General features: G+C 44.3%; 1 protein-coding gene across 3 annotated transcripts in view; it reads left to right on the plus strand.

The window, feature by feature from the left end:
* Positions 1-19,918, plus strand: part of ATP1A1 (ATPase Na+/K+ transporting subunit alpha 1) — a 216,375-nt gene that overhangs the window by 79,319 nt on the left and 117,138 nt on the right. Inside the window, exon 1 of one of the 3 annotated variants that reach the window (XM_033940424.1) lies at positions 4,101-4,118. The exons of the other annotated variants lie outside the window; for them this stretch is intronic. Within the exon in view, the coding sequence (XP_033796315.1) occupies positions 4,116-4,118 (3 nt within the window). The 5' untranslated portion in view covers positions 4,101-4,115. Of the gene's footprint in view, positions 1-4,100; positions 4,119-19,918 lie in introns of those variants that run through there. 3 annotated transcript variants of the gene reach the window in all.

The following is a 19,918-nucleotide window of genomic DNA, read 5'->3' on the forward strand; positions in this document are numbered from 1 at the left end:
GGAGGGGTGCTCAGTCTCTCCTGCTCATAGGCCTCCCACCTCTGGTCAGGCCAGGCGGTCAAGCCCGGCCTCCCCACTTCCCTAGTACCTTGAGAATAGTTGGGAGCAGGAGGGGGGCCCAGTCCCTCCTGCTCCTTTGACAATCCACCCATCTTTGGGAGCAGGAGGGGTGCCCGGACCCTCCTGCTCCTACAATGATCTTTGGGAGCAGGAGTAAAGCCCTCCTGCTCCTACTTTCCGGGCAACCACTACGCAATAGCGGCCTTAGGCCGTGCCCCGGCGCATCATCTGATGCACGGAGATGGGCCTAAGGCACTGATTGGCTGAGGTGCCTCGGGCTCCTCCCTAGGAGGAGCCTAATCACACGCACTAGTTGGAGGTAATGAGCGGCAAAACCCTGTGGTAGAGGAAACAGCGCCAGAGGCCAATGGCAGCCTGCAAGGATCGCTAGTACTGGCAATCCTCTCTGCAGGCTGCTTCGCTACTGGAATTAGTTAAAAATGAAAGAGCAGGAGGCCAGGGGGGAAGCTGGACACCGCAGCACTTCCCGACTGACCCTCGCCCTCTAAAGCAGAAGCGGCAGCAGCCGACCAGCAAGAGGCAGCGCTGCCGCTCCTGCTTTAGGGGGGAGGGGGGAGGGTCAGTCACCAAATCGGAAGGCCAATTTTTTTTTTAAATCGATTCGAATCGATTCACCCGAAGTGAATCGGTGAATCGATTCAAATCAGGCAGCACTAGTCCTCGATGCCTAAGGAGGGACAAGACTGATATTCCTGTTGCACGAATGAGAGATTAGGTTCTTACCTTTACTAAACTTTCTTGGTAAACAGGAGTATCAGTCATGACGCCGGCCCTGTCAGTTTGTTAGCCTGCTTTCTTTCTCAGACTTGTCTGGAGGGTCAGACATCTTGATTACTTCCACTGTCCTTTATGGGCAAGGAGGAAAAGAAATTTTATTATAGAAGTGTAAAACAATTTGCAAATTGAGTATCTTTTGAATTGCTGATGATTGCACACAGCTTCATTTCACCTCGATATACATTGCAAAATGTTTTGCTCAACAAAAACAGCATTAATGAAAACAGATTTGTATTTCTGGGGAGAAGCCCCGCATCCCCTCTTTCTGTACCCACTCTAGGGCTGATTCACTGCTTTGATAACAGACTGAGGAAATAAATCCAACACAGCCCAGAGTGAGAGGAGGAGACTCAGAAGAAATATAAATTAGGCTCTCTGCAGACTTTGCAGTAAAAGAGGGTAAATACCCATTGGTCAAAACTGATATTCTTGTTTACAAAAAAGATTAGTAGCAAAAGTAAGACCTAATCTTCCATTATTCTCCTTCCCCTTTCAAGTTGGTTAGGGTATAGATTTTTTCAGCATCTTATTTCATGTGTAGGTGGTAGATGAAAGGCAGAGTAATTGCCTGTGTTATGTTTGAAATACTGTAGTATTTAAAAAAAAAAATCAAGAATATGACTTAACATGGAATTTGTTTCCAGAACATTTTATCAAGCACAATCTTTATTAAAGAGTTTCCCTTTGATACTGGAAAAAGGTCTTACAATGGTGGTTACTGTGGTTTGAAAAATAACCCTTTCGGTGGTGGTTTGCTTTTTGAAACATGCCATTTTGATTATAACTTATGTAAATCCAGGAGTTTCCCATATTGTACCAAGGTGGAAGAAGTCCATAGGCAAAAGCATATTTTCTAACCTTTACTCCATGTGGAATTCTGCATAACTATGCAGTGCTGAATTTGTGCAGAATTCCCCTCCGTGCAGAATTCTGCACAGACCTTCTGTCCTGTTCCACCCCCCTCCCCTTTGTGGGTCTGGCATCTCTCCAGCCAAACCCACCACCACCGTGTGATAAGACATCTGTCCTAGCTGTGGGCCTCCCAAAGCAGCAGCAACATTGATGGCTCTCCCTGCCAGGGAGTCCCTCTGCTGCATTACTTATGTAGACAGACAATGCAGTAGAGGGAAGGTCCTGGCAGGACTGACTGCCTCAACCAGCCAGCTACCACTACTGCTGCTTTGGGAGGCCTGCAGGTAGGACAAGTGTCTTGTCTTATAGGGGTTTTGGTCAGCAAGATGACAGACCTGTGTCGTGGGGGAAGAGAGGGAGGGGGAGAAAGTGACCCAGACCAGAAAGGGAGTTGAGAAGGGAGGAAGAGATGCCTGACCATGGTGAAAAGAGAAGGGATTCAGGGTAGGAGCAAGAGGGTGTGGGGTGAGGGGACATGGATGCTGGAACTGCAAATGGGGGGGGATGATAGAGAGAGAGAGTGATCAAGACACGAAAGGGGGTGGGAAGGGAGGAAAAGATTAACCAGTAGAGGGAGAGATGCCAAACTATGGGGGCTAGGGAGCAGATTCAAAGTGTAAGTGATACTCCTACCGGAGTTCCGCACAAAAAAAATTTGCAAATTCTGCAAGTTTATTTTGTCAAAATTTAAAAAAAAATTTGCTGATTATCCATATGCCATTTAAAACCATTCAAAATAAAATGCTTTTTCTCTACCTTTGATGTCTGGACAATTTATTTTTCCAGTCTGAAACATGATCTTTCAAATTGTATCCAAAAATTAAAGCCATAGTCCTTTGTGACTGAGTAGTGATAAGTTTGACAGCTTTTAGAAGACTATCATAACTCAACCATGGTGGGGGAGAAGGGTGGAGATAAACATTGAAAACATAATACCTCATTCTTCACTTTCATCCTAGCAGTGACTATGGAACTGAAGTAGTACCATAATTCTACAGCTTCAGTATATTTGCTATGGGAGTTTGAACTTGCATCCACCTCCCAATGAACTAGAAACCTATTGAAAATATTGAACTACCTACCTCCCAAGTTTTCATGAAATATACACATACATGGCTGATTGTAATCTGATCATAAATCACTTTCTCTAGTTCCTGAGAAAGAGCATATTGGATAACACAAAAGTGCTACTTTTGGCAAATGCAGCAGCTTCCAAGGCAGTGAATTAAAGCCCTTGAAGCAACAACAATAGCAGGCTCCCTCCTGATTGCAGCCATTCCTGGTGGGTTTTAGCTCTTCCAGCTGTTGGTTCAGTTTGCATGGATTTTTCTGTGCTGTGCTGCCCAGGCTCTTTGTGGGAGAGGTTAGTCCACTACTGGGCAATGACAAATCCAATCTGCAGTTTCTAATACTACCCTAGCAAAAGGCCTCCTCCTCCTTCCTTCCCCATGAGTTTTGATGCCCCTTTTTGGTTACCCCCTAGGCACATGATAGGTTGTCACTAGGCACCAGGCATCCAAGATGAGCTACTGAATAATACTAAACCTTTGGGTTATTCAAACTTAAAGAGAACGTACTTATGAGCTAACCTAAGAGGCCAGGAAATTTGCAAGTGAGAGGAGGAAGTAATGATTTCAGCCACATAAGTTTTAAAGTTTAACCATACTTTGATTTTACCCGATTCTCCTCCAGTTTCAGATCTGCCTGCTGATGTTTTGTTTCAGTGGGTCCTAGCAGCAATTCCCACATGCTGCCTGCCACTAAACTGGAAGTTTCTTCGTGGCAAGGGAGCGGCTTCCAGGTTAATGGCAGGTAGCATGTGGGAATCGCTGCTGTGACCTGTAGAAACAACACTTTAGGGATGGATGTAATTGATTCTGGGCAGAAAAGGGGAATTCTGTGGAAATTCTGCTTTGCGTAGTTGTGCAGAATTCTGCCTGGAGTAAAGTGAGAGGGGTGGGATTTAGAAGGAAACAGAACTGTAGTTGGAGTGAGAGAGGGATCTGAGGAGGCTTGAAAACCTGAGAAAAAGTGAAAGGCAGGAAGGAATTTCAGGTCTTAGGATAGGGGAATTCTACACAAATAGTCTACAAAATTAAAAAAAACATTTTGCACAGAATTCTGCTGGAAGTGAATTTTGCAGTGGTTCATTTTGGGTTACTGTTGCTTCAGTTAACGAGACTGGGTGTATATCTAGACTCTGAATTATATTAGTATTTGACCAAATATTTTTTTTTCTGTATTTTACTATTCCTTAGCAGCAGATAATCCAGAGTCAAGCGAGTTATGATCATCCATCAGCAGGAAGAGAGAGAGAACATTAAACTGAGTGCTGCCATATATAGATGGTAAGCTCCTTGGTAAGCCAGTATTCTCTATCTCCAACAGGCAGATGGATGGTCTCACAAGTTCTTGGTCGTCTTGCTGCTTTGCTCCTGTTCTGAATTTCTCAATTCAGTGAAGCTGGGAGAGTGTTTAGGCCAGGGGTAGGCAATTCCGGTCCTCGAGAGCAGGAGCCAGGTCAGGTTTTCAGGATATCCACAATGAATATGTATGAGATGGATTTGCTTGCACTGCCTCCTTGAGATGCAAATCTATCTCGTGCATATTTATTGTGGATATCCTGAAAACCTGACCTGGCTCCGGCTCTCGAGGACCGGAATTGCCTACCCCTGGTTTAGGCTAAGCAATGTCTTCTTTAGGGGGATATACCTGGTGGTACCAGGTGCCACCCCCCACTCATTCTCTCTCCATGCCACTGCCCCATTCTCTCTCCTCACAAAAAGGGCATTTTGGTGCATTTTCTAAAATGCTTGCAGTCAGTTTGAAGGGAGTGAATTGGTTCTGAGCCACTTCAAACTGCTTCTGGTCTGTCAGCCCTTTACAGTGGTGAATACACCTAAATTTCTTTTCCTTTCTGTCTTGACTGGGATTATAAAGTGCTGCAGTTTGGGATGTCCCTCAGGATCAGAGCCTTCAGATTTGGTTTTGGAAGCAGGTCTGTTGGGTTCTCACCCAGTCTTGTAGCTGTCAGTGGCACCTGTGGCCATTTTGAAGCCTGCATTTCAAGCTCTGCAGGTGAGAGCTCTCCTTGTGTTTTCTCAGCCAGGTAATTTCAGTGTCTGCATAACTTCCTGTGCTGCTTTTTCCTAAAGCTGACATTGCTCCCCCTTCCCTGAGTTTTCTTCAAGCTTATTCTCATTTCTGCCCTTGGGTTCTTGGGGTTTATCTCGTTCATCTTTTAAGGTCCCCTCCTCCAAGGAGATGCCTGGACATATTTATTGAGTCCAAGATTTGCTACTCCTTTCCAGAGCTTCCTGAAGGGACATTCTGTGATGCCTCTTTGCGTTTTTGCATCTAATTATGCTGTCTGGCTGTAAATCTGGATCCTTTTAATAATTAAGTCCCCTAAGAACGGGGTGTTTTAATTGGGAAATTGGGGAGTGATGGTGATGATTTTGGTCAGAGTTTTAAAAGCAGATTTGCTTTCTGTATGATCTGTGATGGAAAATAAGCAATTTGTAGGAAACAGTTCTTGGTTCTGAAATCCAGGGTTTTGTATATTGGAGCAGTTTTTTTCCTGTATTTTCCCTGTAGATATATTTTTTGATCATCCCCATTTGGAGACATTTCTTTTGGAACATGAAAAATAAAGGGATAATTAAAACAGAAAATGGATCTCAATGTTTGTAGTTAGGATGTAACCTGGATTTATTTTACTTTTAGTTTATCCTTGCAAATTTCTCCTTGAAATGTGCTTTAGAATTACCGTATTTCCCCATGTATGGACAGCCCCATTGTATAGGCCGCAAGAAATGCAGATGTACGTTTTAAACCTGTTAGATAGACCAACCTTTTAGATAAGCTGCGTTGTTACTGTACCGGTAGTAACTGAACTTTTTTGAAATCATCCCCCTTTTAAATATCTCCCTTGCTAGCTGACTGCTGGCTACCTCCTCCAATCTTGCTGTGCAGAGCAGGAGTGATGTTTTCGATCTCAAGCCTGGCCCCGCGCTGCTTCCTGAATGGCTGCCGTCGTGAGAACTGACGGCAGCCATTCAGGAAGCAGCGCAGGGGCCAGGCTTGAGATTAAAAAAAACATCGCTCCTGCCCTGCACAGCGAAATTGGAGAAGGCAGCCGTCCAGTGAGGGAAGTATTTAAAAGGGGATTTAAGAGAGTAGCAACCTGTGAATTACCTAGGTATGGAGAGAGGGAAACCTCGGACCCCTGAACATCAGAGATACTTGTTTCTTTGGCAGCAATGACTAACTCTTTGAATTGCTGGGGGAGGGGATACGGCCTTGAAACCTTGCCAACTGCTTGCCTTCACATTTTTTTCCTCATTTCCATGCGGTGGGCAGCAAGCTGGGGGGGGGGTAATGTCTCTGTACCAATGTGTGGGGGTTGTCTGTTGTGGTAACCTTGGTGTGACTTTGAGCTGTTGGTAGACTGTGTGGATGTTGGTAGACTGTGTGGATGTTGGCGGACTGTGTGGCTGAACGGTGGTGGACTGGGTGGCTGAACGGTGGTGGACTGTGTGGCTGAACGGTGGTGGACTGTGTGGCTGTTTGGGTGAATGGGGGGTGTTTGGGTGTTTGTTATGGGAATCATTTAAAATCAGGTGATACAGAAGTCATGTCTAGGCTTCGTATGGTACAACAAAGGAAAATGGAGAGACCCAATGATCCACAGTGAAAACAATCCACTGATGAAAACAAAAACTATGGATACAGATGTTCTGGAGATAATTTATTAAACACTGACATATAAGAACATAAGCAGTGCCTCTGCTGGGTCAGACCAGAGGTCCATCATGCCCAGCAGTCCGCTCACCCGGCGGCCCATCAAGTCCAGAACCTGTATGTAACCCTCTTATCTATACCCTTCTATCCCCTTTTCCTTCAGAAAATTGTCCAATCCCTTCTTGAACTCCAGTACCGTACCCTGTCCTATCACGCCTTCTGGAAACGCATTCCAGGTATCCACCACCCGTTGGGTGAAGAAGAACTTCCTAGCATTGGTTCTGAATGTCCCCTTTTAATTTTTCCGAATGCCCTCTAGTTCTTATAGTTTTCGAAAGTTTGAAGAATCTGTCCCTCTCCACTTTCTCTATGCCCTTCATGATCTTGTAAGTCTCTATCATATCCCCTCTGAGTCTCTGCTTCTCCAGGGAAAAGAGCCCCAGTTTCTCCAGTGTATGAAAGGCTTTCCATACCTTTTATCAAACGTGTTGCTCTTTTCTGAACCCTCTCGAGTATCGCCATATCCTTCTTTAGGTACGACGACCAATATTGGACGCAGTACTCCAGATGCGGGCGCACCATCGCCCGATACAGCGGCAGGATAACTTCTTTCATTCTGGTTGTAATACCCTTCTTGATTATACCTAGCATTCTATTTGTTTTCTTAGCGGCCGCTGCGCAATGTGCCGACGGCTTCATTGTCTTGTCCACTATTACCCCCCAAGTCCCTTTCTTGCATACTCTCACGCAATAACAGCCCTCCTATCGTGTAGCTGTACCTCGGGTTTCTGTTTCCTACGTGCAAGACTTTACATTTCTCTATGTTGAACTTCATCTGCCATCTCGTCGCCCACTCCTCTAGTTTGTTCAGGTCCCTTTGTAAATCTTCGCAGTCCTCTTTAGTCCTAGCCCCATTAAATAGTTTGGTGTCGTCTGCAATGGTTTGGTGTCATCTACAAAGATAAAAAATACTGTGATAAAAATCCGGTTGGATTTATATGTCAGTGTTTAATAAATTATCTCCAGAACATCTGTATCCACAGTTTTTGTTTTCATCGGTGGGCTTCATATGGTGTCTTGCACTGTTTTCCTGTGTGTATGCTATTTCTTGATGGGTCCTCTTTCTACCCTCGGTTGTCTTGGAGTGTTTTTGTATCTTCCACATTTGCTGTACTGTACTGTGTTTTTCCTTTGTACATAGCATTCTGTTGCATCAATAAAAATAAATTATTTTTTTTTTAAAAAGGTACGGGGGATGATTTTGAAAGTAGATTCATTGAGGGTGAGAAGGGGGAAACTGGATGCAAAGAGGTAAGGAGAGAGATACTGGATATAAAGGGTTGATTGGGGAGAAGAAAAGAGGAGAGACACTGGCCTGAATGCAAAAGAAAGGCGAGATCAGGATAGATCAGATAGGTGGGCAGGATAGATCAGATAGGTGGGCAGATTAGATGGGCCGTGACCCTTATCTGCCGTCTATTTCTATGTTTCTATGATCTGAGAGGGAGACTAGATAGCAGATAAGTCAGAGAAAACTACAGATAAACAGTGGTTTATGCTTGATTTTTCAGGATTATTTTTTGTTTTGTTTTTGGTGTATTTTCTTTGAATTAGTTTTTGTCTTTAGATAAGCCGCTCCATTTAAGCAAGCTGCACTCAATACACAGGTTTGTAAAACCCATGTATAAGCTGCAGCCTATATATGGGGAAATACGGTAATTTATTTTTATTTGTAATATTTCTTGTAAAATGTTTCACCAATGTTATTCTTTTGTTGTATATCTATAGATATGTATAATTGAAATTAAATAAATAAAATGGAACAATTTGCGTGTCAGAAAAAATTTCTACTACTGCAATAGCATTTGGTTACATGCCTTGAGGTCAGTTACTTGCTAATTTGATGAACTGTGTTTGAATAGGCTGGATCTAATTATTGATTGTTTGTATGTTCTTGTATCAACTTAATGTTGTTTCTTATGTAGTCTTATGCTTCATAGCATATGATCTCCTATCTGTGCTGTGGTTTACTAATTATCTTGGCCTGAGACTTCTGCCACAGGAGCTAGCTCTGTGGCTGCTCTGGGCACCTCCAGTATTGAGCAAATGTCTTCACTTGTCCATGTTTGGATAAATATGATGGTTTCAGCACCCTCAATCATTGTGAACTCTAATTTTTGCTGGCACAGTTGCTAGGCATGTGAGCGCACTTTCTGATTCGTATGCGCACATCCACACATTGCTTAGAGAGAACACTGGCTCCTATGACCTCTGCTGTATTTCATGCAAGAATCTATTGTACGATTTCTGCTATTTTGTGGGTATCTTCTGTTTGAATTTTAGATATGAGTTACTGTCAGAGCCAGTTTGCAAGTCCAGCCTTTTGTATAGCCATCTTTAGCTTCCTCATGCCATGGCCCATGGCAGTGTTCTTATGTGTTCGTCTTGCTTTTGCGCCAGCTTCCTCATTTTACAGCTTTCTCAGTCTTTACTGTGATTGAATTCAGGGCATCAGCTGACTTCTCTGAAAATCCCAGCTCTGGTGGGGGGTGAACCTTGTTTTCTGAATCCTCTCTTCAGAAACAGAATGAACTGACTGTTTCTGAAGCATTTTTCTTTAACCAGGTTGTAAATGTGTGTTCAGACTCGAGTTCAGTGCCTAAGTTCCTTTTGCCTCTGCTGCTTGCGTATGGTTGAAGGTCCGGCCCTGTTCTTCCTCTGGGGTGTATGGTGTTACTCTGTGGCTCATACTTAAGTTGCCTGTACCCCAGTCTTTCTCCATTGGTCCCTTGAGAGGATTGGCTGCGTTTAGGTGCTGAAGCCCTCCTGAAGCAGAGGATATTGAGCGCAGCATCCTCTTGTGGGGGTTGTAGGCCATTCCATCTCTGGATGGCAAGAGTGGCTCCATCATGGGTTGGGGAGGATGCTGATCACCACCTAGCTATGAAGTGCACTTTCATTTGAGGATTGAGCAGCACCCCATTTTGGCCTGTAGAGTGCTCCACTGTCTTTCTCTCAGACTAGGCTGCCTTTGTAAGGGTGGAGTGTAACTTTGTCATCAGTTCTTTCAGGTAACTCCATTATTTGATACAGAGTGAACTTTCATCTGGGGCTCAGATGTAGAGCTCAACTTTTCTTGGATGTGTCACTTGGCGCTCTGCTTTGCTTGGCTGTACCGCAAGGCTCCATCTCAGGATGTTGGCCGTAGCTCCATCTGGTAGTCACCAGGTGCACCAATAAGAACTTTAAGATATATTCAGGACAAAAGATTAGTACTTAACCCCATCTCTGGATGTAGATCACAGCTCTACCTAGCATGGCTCCGTCTCTAGAGGTATAGTGCTGCTTCACTTGGTTGTTCAGTGTAGCGACAGCTCTAATGTAGAGAGCAGTTTCACCTAGCTGTTCAGTATGGATCCACCTCTGAATGTTGTGACGCCCCCTGGATGTTCAATATGAATCCTTCTCTAAGTATGGAATGTTGCTCTGCTTAGCTGTTCAGCATGGTCCCCTCTCTGTATGTTGGCGCAGCTCCTGCTCATTCAGTATGGCTTCATCTCTGGACATTGACCGTGGCTCGACCTGCCTGGTTGACACAACTCCCATCATAGAGCATAGATCTGTATTTTCAAGTTGCCACGCACAACTCCATTATAAGCATCAAGTCTCTGGCTGTTGGGGACAGCCCCACCTCTCAGGTGCACATTCTTTGCTGGCTACCAAACAAGATGCCTTCCTTGGCTGTCAAGTGCATATCTTTAGTACAGCTCCCTCCCTGGGGGGGGGCACCCTTCTTCCCCGATGTTCATCTTGGCTTTGGACGCTACTAGTCCTTTGTGTCTCGGAGTGCGCTTCCTTGTCTCCTCTGGGTGCTCTGGTGGCTCAGGTTTGGTTTGTCAGACTGGCAGTCTTGCCCTAGTTCTTTGCATTGAGTGGAACAGGTCTTGTTCTTTGATGGCCAGTCATTCCTTCAGTGGGGCAGATGGCTCCCTCTTGGATTGGGCAGTCCTTGTATTTCTTGGAGATGGTGGTTCCACTTTGGTCCATCTTTCTACGTTCTATTCACTGTCCTGCCTTACTGAGGACTGTTTTGCTATATCCCACTCATTTCTGGATTCATCTGCTGATGAGGAAGGAAATATTTTTAGTTTCCTACCCAATATTTTTCCCCTTTAGTCACAGCAGATTAATCCAGAGTCATGCCCTTTTTGTTTTCTTGAGTTTCTCCTTTAATCTGTACGGGTTGGTCCTTCAGACTCCTTTGATTTAGGCTTGTGCTCGGCTTTGTATAGCAGAGTAGTGAGAAGGGGCACTCTTAGCCAATTTGTTCTTCATGTTTGTCCTGCTGTTACAAGAAATACTGGCTTACCACGGAGCTTTGTTAATTTTTGTTTATTTTTATTTTAGTTTAGATTGTGTCACTCTGTTACATTGTGGCAGCCGTTATTGCGCTAAAGCTAAGTACAGTACATCATTGTTTATTTCTTGATTATATTTGGCGGTTGGGACCTAAGAAGTACAATGATGGTCCTGGTGCATCCTTAGCTCAAACTCATTGAGCACAGGTTGGTTTGAGCCCTTCACTGCACTATTATTATTTTTGGTGGTGTTTGACGCATTAATTAAAAAAAAATTTCTGTGACTTAGTTATAGATAGTTACCAAGGAGCTTGCCATCCTGTATATGACAGAGCTCAGTTTAGTGTTCTCTATCTCTGCCTGCTGGTAGATGGTCGTAACCCACTTGTCTCTGGATTCATCTGCTATGAAAGAAAATTTATCAGGTTAGACATAATTTTTCCATCTTTATCCTACAATAGAGGAGTTCTTGTGAAGAAAAGGCATTTACAACTCCTTATGCATGCACCAATGTTATGTATGGTAGACTATTACATTGCTCTGTGTAATGGACTAGTGACTTCAGTTAGAGATTGCAATTTAGAATACTGTAGTAAGTTCAAAATCTTACTATTGACACATGGGCATTTTAAATAGGGTTCCCTCTCTTGGGCCTAATTGATTGCTTTAGTTCGAGTCTTTGCTGGTTCCCTTTGTCTATCCAAGATTCACATAAAAGGCATGAGATGAGATTTTTGGAAGTTACTCTTACTTTCTTGGAGAGGATTCTTCATACATAAAATTCAAACATGCTTTAAAAACATGGGTAGCTTTGCCTTTTTGATCTGGAGGGAGGACTACTGAGTAGACTGTTCTCAATATTGAGAAATGTCTCTTACTGGATTACACATCATTATCTACAATCAAAAATAGACATCGAAATTTTTGGAATGAAAATCCCATTGGTTGAGAGCTTCAAATGTATTGTAATTTTAGTTGATTATCAGTTAACTTTTGAGAGCCAAGTCTCAGATGTTGTAAAAAGAGGATTCTACTCGTTGAGAGCTTTGCGAGCAATAAGGGGACATTTTCAGGAAAAACATCTACACACTCGTCATTCGTTAGTAATCTTGAAATTAGATTACTGCAATATTGTATACCTGGGATTATCAAAAATAAATTTTAAGATTACAAACCATTCAAAATGTTGCTATTAAAAAGTATTGGGCTGGCTAGCGCATCTGGGCGGAGCTTACCTAAGATAGCGGATTGGGAGTAGCGGCGGAGAAGCTGTCGTGCTCATGGTGTGGATTTCCTGAGAGGTATGGTGAAAAGAAAGTCTAAACTTCGGGTGTTCCCCGTTGAGTCAGCGGCACCATTGGGTCCGATGGACGTCTTTGTAGAGCGCGGCTCACGAACGCCACAACCGGAGGGTGCCACGGCTGGAGAGACTGCATAGGCTGAGGTGTGGGATCTCTCCTTTGAGGCTGTTATTCTGTCTCCGGACGAGCGAAGACCGCCTAGCTGTCCCACTGCGACGGAGGAGTCGATTGCCGACTCACCGGCTCGAGATGCCCTCTTGCTGTCCTCTCCGTTTGGGAGGACTATCCCTGGAAGGGGGGAGGAGGTGTTTTTAAGATCACAGCAAGCCCAAGGAGACTGTTCAAGTTCCCTGGCGGCTACAGGTATTTCAGTAGCCCAAGAAAATCTTTTGATAAATGAAGTGGTATCTGGCTCGATGGGCATTGCAGGGATTCCTGGAACTGAGATTGTTCCCTTGCAAAGGCCCAAGGTAATTACGATGGAATCCATATGGGAGGCCATATCCAATATGCAAACTTTACTTGGGAGTCAAATTCAACAATTATCTTTGAGCTGCACTACTGTTATATCAGAAAATTTGGAACTTAAAGATAAAGTTACAAGTCTGGAAAATAAAATGAGTGACATTGAGCCTAAAGTAAAAACTTTGGAAGTACAAGCCCTGACTTGGATTAAGGACAGTGCTAGTTTGCACTTTAAACAAGAAATGCTGGAAAATTCTGTTAGAAGATGTAATCTTCGGATCATTAATTTTCCAAAAGTACAAACAATAACTGCCCTAGTTATGTTTAAAAAATATTTGTCAGAAATTTTGAAGGTACTAGAAACTTCGTACCCACCTCTCACAAAAATATATTACCTGCCAACGAGAGTTAAATCTCAAAATCCAAATCAACAGAATTTATCTGTTGATAGTTTGGATTTAACACATTTTCTAGAGCAGTGGTTCCCAACCCTGTCCTGGAGGACCACCAGGCCAATCGGGTTTTCAGGCTAACCCTAATGAATATGCATGGAGCAGATTTGCATGCCTATCACTTCCATTATATGCAAATCTCTCTCATGCATATTCATTAGGACTAGCCTGAAAACCCGATTGGCCTGGTGGTCCTCCAGGACAGGGTTGGGAACCACTGTTCTAGAGAGGTCGGATACGGAGAATCAGGTCCCTGCTACATTAATAGTACAGTTTGCAATTGATTCAGACAGGGATTGCCTGCTTAAAATGTTTTTTAAGCATAGAGATGTTTCATTCATGACAAATATAATTAGGATGTACCCTGATGTATCTCGCTCGACCCAGAAAAGAAGAAAACAATTCTTATTATTGAGACCACAGGCTGTTCAGCTAGGGGCGACCTTTGTCCTAAGATATCCCTGTAAATGCGTTTTGACATATGGGGGGAATAGATATGTATTTTATGATTCACAGCAATTATCTAAATTTATTTCTGATAGAGTCTTCATGAGCTTCCTTGTTCTCTTGTTAAGCTCAAAATATTGGTTCAAGAGCACTCAAAACGCCTATCTTTTTTGCCTTATACTAATTGCCTTGATTTTTTTCAGTCTTTTTCATTAGCTTCGTCTCCAAAATTGTGGACTAATAATGCGATGTATATTTTGATATTCTTTAGCTGTTTGGAATTTTGATTTAATTTCAATTTACACTGCATGTTTTCTTTTATTGACTTGTAATTATTAAAATTATAAATAAAGAATTAAAAAAAAAAAGTATTGGGCTTTAAAAAGAAGTTCGATAGGGTAACACCACTCTGTTTACAATTCCATTTATTGCCAGTTTATACAGAACTCGTTTCAAAGCACTAATTCTTATACATCAAGCATTTTATTCTCAGCATCCCAATTATTTGCATTCTTTGACAGTTCCTTAGGCACCAATAAGAACTTTAAGATATATTAAGGACAAAAGATTAGTACTCTCATCTACAGTAAATAGGGTAAGGTGGGAATTTATGAGAAATAAAGCTTTTTATTTTATGGCACCAAATTTGTGGAACTGTCTACCCCATGATCTAAGGCTAGAAGAAAAATGTAAAACTTTTTTAAAATTGTTTGACTTTTTTTTTTTCCTTCCTTGAAAGTTTTGGTTGAGATTTGATTGAATCTGAGCTTATTCATATTTTCTAAAGGACCTTCAGTTAGCTCTCCTGTGATTTGACATTAGTACATGATGTATTACGGTATTAATTATGTGTGTGAATGTTGCTCTATATGTATGTTTTTTTGCCTGGTTTAGGTCTTTCCTATTTTAAGATGGCTTTCCTTTATATTAATTAGATATCTGTAAACCGCTTGGACCAGTCGTATGAAAAAGCGGTATAACAAGTTCTAATAAAACATAAAACTGTTAGGGGTGGTTTGATAACTTTTTTTTTTTTTTGTACTAAGTATAAGTTTAAAAACAGTTTACCATTAAAAATCATAATATAATACAATATAAACTCTTTAAAAAAAAAAAAAAGCTTAAATCACAAAATAAAAGAAAAGCACATCAATCAAATATCAGAAAAAGTAAAACAACCATGTCTTCAGAACTTTACAAAATCCTAAGTAAGCACATTTCTGACATAGTTGAAGGTAAGATATTCTGTAGTGAAAGACCAGCATAAGAGAGGCTCTATTTCTGGTGGATATCAGTTTCACAGTTTGCAGAGAAGGAGTTTAACAGCGCTGAGATGAATGCAACACACAATTCTGTTCTTGCACAGTAAATTTATTATTGAAGTATTGTGGTAACTGAAAATGAAGCACTTAAAGATCACGCACAAAAATTTGAATTAAAATCTAACAAACATCCATTATCCCAGGACAAGCAGGCAGATATTCTTGACTGATGGGTGACGGCACCGACGGAGCCCCGGTACGGACAATTTTAGAGTGATTGCACTCTAAGAACTTGGAAAGTTCTAGTAGGCCGCACCGCGCACACGTGAGTGCCTTCCCGCCCGACAGAGGCACGCGGTCCCCAGTTTCTTAGTTTCCGCGGAGCTAAGAAGACGCACTTTCAACGGCTGTTGAAAATTTTTTCTCTAACGCCTTCCCGCTCGCGTAAACTTTTTCGGTATTTTTTCCCTTCTTTACTTATTTTCTTTAAAAAAAAAAAAAAAAGAGAGAAGAATTTTCTTTTCTTTTTTTCTCATTTTTTCGGGTTTGCCCCGGCGGGGCCTGCTGCCACCATCGAGGCCTCTGCCTTCGATTTGGCAGAAGCCGTTTTTACGTTCATGCCCCCCCAACCCGGTTTTAAGAAGTGCCAGCGGTGCGCGAGGCCCATTTCTCTCACCGACCCGCACAACTGGTGCCTACAGTGCCTCGGTCCTGACCATCAGGCGTCCACCTGCACCCGCTGTGCCACTCTGAAAAAGAGAACTCTTAAAAACCGCCAAATTCAACAGCGGTTATTGTTTGGTACCGAGATGTCGGATTCGGCGGCACCGACTCCGACTTCGGCCCCGATGCAGTCGGCACCTACTTCATCGACATCGTGCCGGCGTCGCATTCCTCAGGTAAGCCGGCTAAGAAGCCTTCCCCGCTGGAGTGCCCTCCGGTCTCAGTGGCAGCGAGCCCAATCCTGCCGACCTCGAGGCGCCCACGGAAGCGCTCCGCTCCGATTGAGGTTAGCCCTTCGACCTCGGGTTCCTCTTCGGAGTGTAGAGCGGCACCAAAGATACCGCAGAAGAAAAAAGCGGTACCGGTGCCTTAGCTGGACGAGCGAATTGCCGCCGTCCTGCAAGTTCAGCTTAAAGAGCAATTGCAGCAGCTCCTGCCTGCTCTTCTGACACCGAGCCTTCCAGTCCCGGTCCGGTCTGAGCTACCGGTACCGGCAGTGGAACTGCCTCTTTTATCGGCATCCACTTTGTTGGTACTGGTACAAACAGCTTCCTCGGTATCCATGCCAGTTTTAGCGCCGGAACCGAGGTCTTTACACCAGGCGGTGCACACTTCGGCACCGGCACGCCCGATGACATCTCCCGGTACCGTTTCACAGAGGTCTGGTAAGTCGACTCACAAAACTCGACACCTAGAACCCTCCACACCGGAGTCTCGGGACCGTAGTTTTCAGGTGAGGGACCCTGATCTGTGGGGTGATTCAGAGGAGCCGCTTCTCTCTGAGGGAGAATGTTCGTCAGGGGATGAGGACCCTTCTGTATTAGATCCGTCCTCTAAGCCTGATGCATCTTCTTTTACCTCTTTTCTCAAAGAAATGTGCGACTCTCTCTCTATTCCCTTGGAGGCTGAATCCAAAAAATCCAAGGCATTTCTCGATGCACTGGACTTTGACCAGCCTCCAAGGGAATTCTTGAAATTGCCTCTCCATGATATTTTGCGAGAGACTTTCTATAAAAATCTAGAGACACCTTTGACCATTCCAGGAGCTCCTCACAAACTGGACTCCTTGTATAAGGTCATACCTATTCCTGGCTTTGACAAACCGCAACTGCCCCATGAGTCTTTACTAGTGGAATCTACTTTAAAGAAATCCACGGGGGCTAGTGTGTACGCCTCTGTCCCTCCTGGCAGAGAAGGTAAGGCCATGGATAAGTTTGGCAAGCGGTTGTATCAGATTGCGATGCTAGCTAATAGATCTGGGAACTATGCTTTTCATTTTTCGTTCTACCTTAAGCATCTCATTCAGAATTTGTCATCTTTTGAAAAATACCTCCCTGACCGTAAAAGATCTGCTTTTCGCCAAACTTCCTCATCGCTCTTACAATTCCGTAAGTTCATGGTCAGATCGATCTATGACACCTTTGAGCTCACCTCTCGGGTCACGGCTATGTCGGTGGCCATGCGTCGCCTGGCCTGGCTCAGAGTTTCTGAACTTGATGTCAATCATCAGGATCGACTGGCTAATGCACCTTGCCTGGGGGATGAGCTGTTTGGAGAATACATGGACTCCACTACACAAAAGCTCTCAGCTCATGAGACCAGGTGGGATACTCTTCTCAAAACAAAAAAGAAGACCCCACCTACCAGGCCTTTTCGCCAGCAGTCGGCCTACCAGCGTAGATTTGTGGCTCGTCCTTTACCACAGGCCCCGCAACAACCCAGGCGTCAGAGGCAACAACAGAGACAAGCTGCTAGACCAGCACAGCAGCAACAACAAGTGAAGCCTCCCCCTTCACAAAAATCCACTCAACCCTTTTGACTTGGTTCTCCAGGACATAGCCAGTCTCCATCCTGCTGCCCACCTTCCGCAGCCCATAGAAGGACGCCTTACTCTTTTCATAAGCCGTTGGGAAACCATCACCTCGGATCAGTGGGTCCTCAACATCATCCGCCACGGCTACTCTCTCAACTTTCAGACACTTCCTGCCCAAAGTCTGCCAAGAGAGTCTGCTTCGAACACTCCTCAGGTTTCACTCCTTCTTCAGGAGGTTCAATCCCTCCTCCTGAACGCTATAGAGGAAGTTCCTCTAGATCAAAAGGGGCAGGGATTCTACTCCCGTTATTTCCTAGTCCCCAAAAAAACAGGAGATCTCAGACCCATCCTAGATCTTCGCGATCTCAACAAATGCTTGTCAAAGAGAAATTCAGAGTGCTCTCTTTAGCCACTCTTTACCCTCTTCTCAATCAAGGCGACTGGCTATGTTCCCTCGATCTCAAAGAAGCATACATTCACATACCGATCAATCTGGCCTCCAGACAGTACCTACGCTTCATGATCAATCGTTGTCATTACCAGTACAAGGTACTACCCTTCGGTCTTGCCTCCTCTCCAAGAGTGTTCACCAAATGTCTGATTGTGGTGGCTGCTTTTCTGCGTTCCCACCACCTTCAGGTGTTTCCTTACCTGGACGATTGGTTGATAAAGGCCAATTCATCTCAAACAGTACTTCAGGCCACCAACCAGACCATCCTATTTCTACGTTTGCTGGGGTTCGAGATCAATCTACCCAAATCTCATCTCATCCCCACGCAGAGACTTCAATTCATTGGAGCAGTCTTGGACACAGTCCTCATGAGAGCGTTCCTACCATCCAACCGTCTTCAAACGCTTCAATCTCTGTCAGTAGGTGCTTCCACAACGTTCCATCTCTGCCAAGCAAATGATGATACTCTTGGGTCACATGGCCTCCACAGTTCATGTCACACCACTTGCACGTCTTCACCTGCGCACTCCTCAATGGACCCTAGCTACCCAGTGGTTCCAAGCGATGGATCCTTGCTCACGTCACATATGTTACATCATCTCTTCGTCAGTCTCTACAATGGTGGTTGATATCCTCAAATCTCTCCAGAGGTCTTCTGTTTCATCTACCTCCTCATCAACTTGTCATCACCACCGACGCCTCCCCTTATGCCTGGGGGGCTCATTTGAACGAGTTCCAAACTCAAGGACTTTGGACAGCTCAGGAAATGAAGCATCACATCAATTTCCTGGAACTCAGAGCAATGTTTTATGCCCTCAAGGCCTTCCAACATCTTCTCTTTCCTCAAGTCCTCCTGCTGTGCACAGACAATCAAGTTGCGATGTACTACATCAACAAGCAGGGTGGGACAGGCTCTCGCCTCTTGTGCCAAGAAGCCCAGAAGATTTGGGCTTGGGCCACAGATCACCATCTATTCCTGAAAGCTATCTACATTCAGGGAGAACAGAATTCCTTGGCGGACAAGCTCAGCAGAATTTTCCAGCCTCACGAGTGGACACTCGATCCTTTAACTCTGCAGTCCATCTTCGCTCAGTGGGGCACTCCTCAGATAGACCTCTTTGCAGCTCCTCACAATCACCAGCTGCCCCTATTCTGCTCCAGACTCTACTCTCCTCACCGTCTGGCAGCGGATGCATTTCTCCTCGATTGGTCCAATCTGTTCCTGTACGCTTTCCCTCCTCTACCTCTCATGTTAAGAACCTTGTTCAAGCTCAAGAGGGAACGAGCCACCATGATTCTGATTGCTCCACGGTGGCCCAGGCAACATTGGTTCTCCCTTCTACTTCAACTCAGTTCCAGGGAGCCTTTTCTTCTTCCACTGTTTCCTTCGCTGCTTACGCAACATCAGGAGACCCTTCTGCATCCCAACCTTCAGTCTCTGCACCTGACAGCTTGGTTTCTCTCGGGCTGACTTCTCATGATACTCTTTTATCTCAGCCCGTTCGTTCCATTCTGGATGCCTCCAGGAAACCGGCCACTCTGCAATGTTACCATCAGAAGTGGACACGTTTTTCTTCCTGGTGTCTTCTTCATCATCATGATCCCACTTCCCTTGCAGTGGAGACCTTGTTGGATTATCTTATTTCTTTGTCTGACTCTGGCCTCAAGTCTACTTCAATCAGAGTCCACCTCAGTGCTATTGCTGCTTTTCATGAGCCAGTTTATGGAAAACTCCTCTCAGCTCATCCCTTGGTGTCCAGGTTCATGCGGGGTCTTTTTAATGTGAAACCACCTCTTAAAGCCCCTCCTGTTATCTGGGATCTCAATGTAGTTCTTTCCGCCTTAATGAAGCCTCCATTTGAACCTTTGGCTACCGCTTCTTTCAAGTTTCTCACTTGGAAGGTACTTTTCCTTATTGCTCTTACCTCTGCCAGGAGGGTCAGTGAGCTACATGCACTAGTTGCGGATCCACCTTTTACAGTCTTCCATCATGACAAGGTGGTTCTGCGTACACATCCAAAGTTTCTCCCTAAGGTTGTCTCTGAATTCCATCTCAACCAATCCATTGTTCTGCCTGTCTTCTTTCTGAAACCTCACTCTCATTCTGGAAAACAGGCTCTACATACTTTGGAC

The sequence above is a fragment of the Geotrypetes seraphini genome, chromosome 4 (genome assembly GCF_902459505.1).
Source record: "Geotrypetes seraphini chromosome 4, aGeoSer1.1, whole genome shotgun sequence".
NCBI lineage: Eukaryota > Metazoa > Chordata > Amphibia > Gymnophiona > Dermophiidae > Geotrypetes > Geotrypetes seraphini.